Here is a 5,676-nt window from a genome sequence, read left to right as displayed (position 1 = left end):
GCAGGACTAAACGAAGCTACTTGGGCCGGCCGTGGCCCAATTGCTTACTCGTTTTTGATCGTGCAAAGGAGCCGGCGCGCGGTGCACCCCAACGCGTACAGGGGACGAGGCGCTCGCGCGGTCGGATGAAAACCGCCGCTGGCTAGTCCTGTCCAAATATGAATCCGCTTTAAACTGCCATGTTGCGACCTAACAAATCACAAGGCCCTCGAATTTCGAGTGGGCTGGGCCTGGCTCACTAGGATTTTGTTCTTGCAGTGGGCTAGGCCCCATGCATGTTCTCGCTAGAAAAAGAAGAAACTAAAAAACACCACCGCTAAAAAAAAAACTCCGGTGGAAGCGCTGGCTCGGCCAGCTATCGACCTAGCGTGGCTGGTTGGGCTGGTGGCACCTGGCAAGAACAGTCAGTCTCCCAGGCCATAATACCAGCACGTGAACCTTCACAAAAAACGGGGCGTGGATGGAAAGCCGAAGGAACCAAGGCCACAGCACGGGTACCTGGCGAGCAGCGGCCAACGATGCCTGCACGCAACGACGCCATCAGAGCCCGCCCGCTCTTCTGTCCCGTAGTGCCCACGTAGCACGCGCGAAAGCTCATCCCACGTACTCCACGTATGCACGTACGTAGTCCGGACTATCCCTGTCCCGGCGTCGGGTACTACGTACGTACGTATCCAAAGGCTAACTTTCCTCCCGCGCCTTGTGTGGCCGGCGCGGCACGTAGCAAGTGGATGCATCGGGTAATATACGTATATACGTGTCGCGCGCCTTCTCAGGAACGAATCGTAGCCAGCAGCAACGCTGGATGCTTTGTACTCCGTAGATTCCAGGAAGCTGGCGACGGTCGCCGAAGTCCAGCCGGGTCGGTCGCCACTTGCTAGCTCCGCGCAGTATGGAAAGCAGCTTTGCGCGTGCTCGAGTTTTCGTCAGACCTCAGAGGGTAGCTCTGAACAAGCAGAAAAAAAGGCGTAGCTCGGAACAAGACGACAGGAGAGGCTAGCTTTCTTGTGACAGTAACTAGCTAGCCAGCTAGAGCTGGTCGATCACACAGATGGGTACAATTTTACAAACTATACATACGTACGTACAAACAGACACGCACTGTCACACTGACGCGCACACGTACGTCGTCGCCTCCGGACGTCCATTTCCAACCTCCACGTGGTATGCCAGATTTGAATGAGCCGCGCTGCCATCGATGACACTCTGAATCTTCTCCTCGTTCCTCGTCGACCAACCAACGGAATGAATATACGCTCGATGGATTGATCGTCTAGCTAGGCCAGGATACGTGGCTAGCTGCGATTTAATTGCTCTGTACTACATCAACGGTCACCTCCATATATATAGTTTCATGTGCATGTATCCCATCCCGGCCGGTCCCGACTCTAGTTGTCGTTGTCGTCTGAGCTCTTGGAAGCAGACGCCTGCTCCGAAGGAGTACAGCTGCTCTTCTGCAACGGCTCCTGATCGCCTCGCTCCTTCTTGTACGTCTCGAAGAACTCCCTGTTCTCCTTCTCCAGCTCCTTCCACACTGTCCACAGCAAAAGGAAATAACTCAACATGCAATGCGAGAAAATCAGACGCAATTAATCGACCTTCGAGCTGGAGCGCGCGCCCGTCAGGAGCTTGGAAGCTAAGCTACCGTGTGCATGATCGATCGACGCAATGCAAACCATATCGGTGTAGGGAGGAATTAAATACAGTAACTAGCAGTACTGATTAATTTACCGGTTGAGGTGACGGTGGGCATGATGTTGGCTTGCTTCTCCAGCGTCTTCACGCATTCCTCCCTGTCCATGTTGTAGCAGATGCACTTCTCGATCAGGTGCTGCACCTGCATGTCCGGATGGCCGGCCGATCGACCGACGACACCAATTACACTGAATCAGCTTATCAGCATACATACGAGAATGGCGCCGCGGTGCAGCAAGGTACTAGGTAATTTCTCAACACCAGATCACACTAATTAATGAACGTACACTTACCAATCGGATGTAAGAAGCCGGGGACGACGGCGAGTCATCGGCCATGGCCGCCAGGCCGATCGGATCGCGCGTAGCTAGCTTCCTCTTGGAGAGAAATCGACCGAATTAAGCTATATATCCTCCTAATACGATCGGCCGAGCTAGAGCTCCGGTGCTTGCTAACGGCGGGATCGCAAGGAGCTGAGTGAACTGATCGATCGACGAGAGCGTGACAAGTAGCGCCGGCGGGGAGGTAGAAATAGGGGCGGGGGAGGAGAGGGACATGTCAGCATGTGGGGGCAGCGCGCTCACGTGGGTGCCGCATCCCCATTCGCTGGGAGCTGATGGAGGGGATTTTGCCGGGCCCACCGCCCTCTCACCTTACCCTCGCCTCGTTTCGTTTTTTTTTATGTGGCTTGAATTTTGAATCCGCCTCCTCCGCGTGAACCCGTCGGGGCCGTCCGATGCCCGTTCCTTTGAAAAGAAAGCACGGTGCTTGCCTTTCATCAGTTCTCAGCCATTCGGTAGTAACATCGATCAGGGATCACAGTTACTCTGAAATTTCAACGAGATAAATTTTCGGCATTTTCAGCGACACCTGAAGAAATTAGTTAAATTTGATAAATGAAATCGAGGACTTCTGAATTTGTGCTTGAACATTTTTTTTTCTAAAAGATCTCAGTTGGCTTTTGTCAAAAGTTATACTCTCTCCGTCCCATGTCAAGTGATTTAAATTTGTCTAAATATGAACGTATTTATATACTAAAATACGTCTAGATACATGTAATAGTTCGGCATTTAATATGGGACAGAGGGAATACAAACTGATGATGTTCTGGCTTAATAGTATTGGAAACTTACGATGGTCTGGCTTAACAGTATTTGGTAAATGAAATCAAGGACTTTTGAATGGTCTCCGCGCCAATTTTTTAAAAAGATCTTAGGTTTCTTTTGTCAAAATTTATACGATTTTACGTGGTTTATATTAAGCCGCATTAAAAAAAACTAATGTTCACTAATCTTCAGCCAATGATCCCAAAACCAGAAGAGTTAGCCTTGGTAAAATAACAAGCAGACACTTGAATTTGGACAGATTGTGAAGGTTTTAAAGATATTTATTGGACTTTGCCATATAACACACATTTTTTACGATGTTTCGGATTAACCGATGTTGTAAAATACCGGTATCTGGTTATTAATTTCACTTTTTTACCATAGAGCCCAAGGGTGAGCATGCTACATGTGAGCAAGTTAAGTGATACTCCGTATGTTTCAAATTATAAGATATTATAGGAACAAAAGTCAGGCTTTCTATAGAGAAATGTTTCAACATCTTAGATTTTTTTCTATAAACATAGTGGAACTTTAATTTTTGTTTACTTACGGCTATTTGCTTCTCACTTCCTCCCTCCCTTTCTCCCTCTCGATGGATCAATTGATTTATTCCCACCACAATTCAAAGTTAAGGTGAAAGTAAGATTAGGTGAAGTTGGTTCGGTAGCTTTGGGGGCGGAAGTTTTTTTCTGCAAAGTATTTTTTTCCCTGCAAGTAAGTTTTTGTTTTGCAAGTAAAAGTTATGTTACTATTTGTATTCAATGATGAAATGCAAATGGAAAAGAAGACGAAAGGTTGAACTTCGAAACATATCCAACCAATAATTGACGGGCCTTGAACTGTACTCCCTCCGTTCCATAATTCTTGTCTCCAATTTGACTAAAAAATGGATGTATCTATTCCTAAAAAGTGTCTAGATACATGTAATATTTTGACAAGAATTATGAAATGGAGGAAGTACAGAGTTTGGGGCGCTGTTGGGGAGTCTCTACTACTTATAAAAGCACCAACATATTCATTCCAACGTTCACCCCACTAAACGTACACGGACTACCAATAACTCCACAATCAGACTCACTAAACATGGATTATTTCTTTCCTGGGTGCGTTTAGCGAATAATTAACGTCCGATCCCTCTCCGCGTCCGAACTCCCGATCGGCCGATCCCCACGTACCTCTTCGTCAATCGATATATTCCTTTTTCCTCCCGGTCTTTCCTTTTTCCCCTCCTCCGCAGACCGATCGCCGCCCGCATGCCCTGACGTCGCCCGTCCGCCTGCCGCCGGCTTCATGCCGCCTCGCCGCCTGGCGCCGCCGCCCCCGTCTCCTCCCGCCCCGTGCCGCCGCCGCCGTCTCCTCCCGCACCGCCGCTCCTCGAGGGCTGCTGCCGCCGCCCTCACGCCGCCTCACCGCCTCGCGCCGCCGCTAACGTCTCCTCCTGCACCGCGCCTCGCGGGCTGCTGCTTCCGCCCAGTCCTACCTTCATCGGCCGGCCGGAATTTTTGCGGGGAATCAGGTGATTGACACGGCAACTACTCTTTCTCTGTTTTTGCCCTTTTCGCAAATTCTGGTTCAGATTCGATAGCTGAGTTTCAGACGTTGAAAAGTTAGCACATCATGTGTTTGTTGAAATGCTTCTCAAGGGTGGATAATTAGATTTCTGAACCATGTGTATAGCATGTTTTGCGTTCTTGAGTCGAGACATGTTGGATGCCTATAACTAATCTTTTTCTGAATGAGACCATGCGTGTATTAATGTTAACAGTAAAGTTTCCATGTGCCTGTGACATGACATAGACCTATTAACATGTCATCTCGCAAACGCACTGGGCCTCCCTCCCCATTCCAAGATATAAGCAACGGCCAAGACTTGGGTAAGTAACAATCACTGGCACCTACTAAATGCCTCATATTATTTTAGTGTAATGAACGTTACTGTTTCTGACCTGCAATATTGGTGCATGTGACTAAGACCAAGCTAAGGAATTAAAGAATCAGAGGAACAGAAAATATTATGCACATAATAGAGATCATATTCCGCTAGACGGCGTGAAGCCAACGAAAATAAACAAGCTTCAACTGCAGTTACCAATGGCACGGACACTGTGCCACATACACCCCTATCCATTACACAAGGTAGTGTTCATAACTGCATTCTTTTATATTTTAAGCTTAACATATGAGGTACATATTCCATTTTTCTTCTGCATCTTGAAGAGATACTTTGCATTTGTGGATCGATTTTATTTTCATCATATTCTGGCTAGACGGCGTGAAGCCAACGAAAATAAACAAGCTTCAGCTGCAGTTACCAATGGCACGGACACTGTGCCACATACACCCCTATCCATTACACAAGTTAGTGTTCATAACTGCATTCTTTTATATTTTAAGCTTAACATATGAGGTACATATTCCATTTTTCTTCTACATCTTGAAGAGATACTTCGCATTTGTGCATCTTGAAGAGATACTTTGCATTTGTGGATCGATTTGAAGAGATAACAACAACACTATAATAATATTCTTGTGATTTCAACACTTTGCAGGGCTTTTAACACAATTGATAGAGGTTCAAACACCTCAGATGAACCAAGAAAGCGACGAGAGGCGAGGAATGGAAGAGTCCCCAGATGCGGGGCAACCAGACAATTATGAAAGAAATGATGAAACAGACGATGTATATGGAATATTTGAGCCTGCTGAACACCCATCAAACTCAGAATGTACATAAGCTCGTATTAATATAGTTTGAATATCATTTGGGAATGCTGACATAGAACCTAATGAGGGCAATGAGGCAGATGATAATGACATTGAGGAGGAAGAAACATTATTCAGGGAACGTATGTACATTAACATCTCAGTTTTTTTA

At 46.9% G+C, this 5,676-nt stretch overlaps 1 protein-coding gene across 2 annotated transcripts; it reads right to left on the bottom strand.

The window, feature by feature from the left end:
• Window positions 1–986: 986 nt before the first annotated feature.
• On the bottom strand, window positions 987–2,208 carry LOC100836743. Of its 2 annotated transcripts, none has more exons than XM_010234235.3 (3): window positions 1,989–2,208; window positions 1,732–1,883; window positions 987–1,534 (listed from the first exon to the last, which is right to left on the bottom strand). In XM_010234235.3, exons 1-3 carry the CDS (start codon window positions 2,024–2,026, stop codon window positions 1,389–1,391), a joined length of 336 nt encoding a protein of 111 aa, XP_010232537.1. In that variant the 5' UTR covers window positions 2,027–2,208; the 3' UTR covers window positions 987–1,388. The 2 variants fall into 2 exon arrangements, with proteins under 2 accessions (XP_010232537.1, XP_003564568.1); XM_003564520.4 differs by having other exon boundaries at window positions 1,732–1,837.
• Between the last annotated feature and the right edge of the window lie 3,468 nt (window positions 2,209–5,676).

This window comes from Brachypodium distachyon, chromosome 2, assembly GCF_000005505.3.
Source record: "Brachypodium distachyon strain Bd21 chromosome 2, Brachypodium_distachyon_v3.0, whole genome shotgun sequence".
Classification (NCBI taxonomy): Eukaryota; Viridiplantae; Streptophyta; class Magnoliopsida; order Poales; family Poaceae; genus Brachypodium; species Brachypodium distachyon.
The sequence above is the reverse complement of the archived record's forward strand: the minus strand, read 5'-3'. Positions and strand labels throughout refer to the sequence as shown.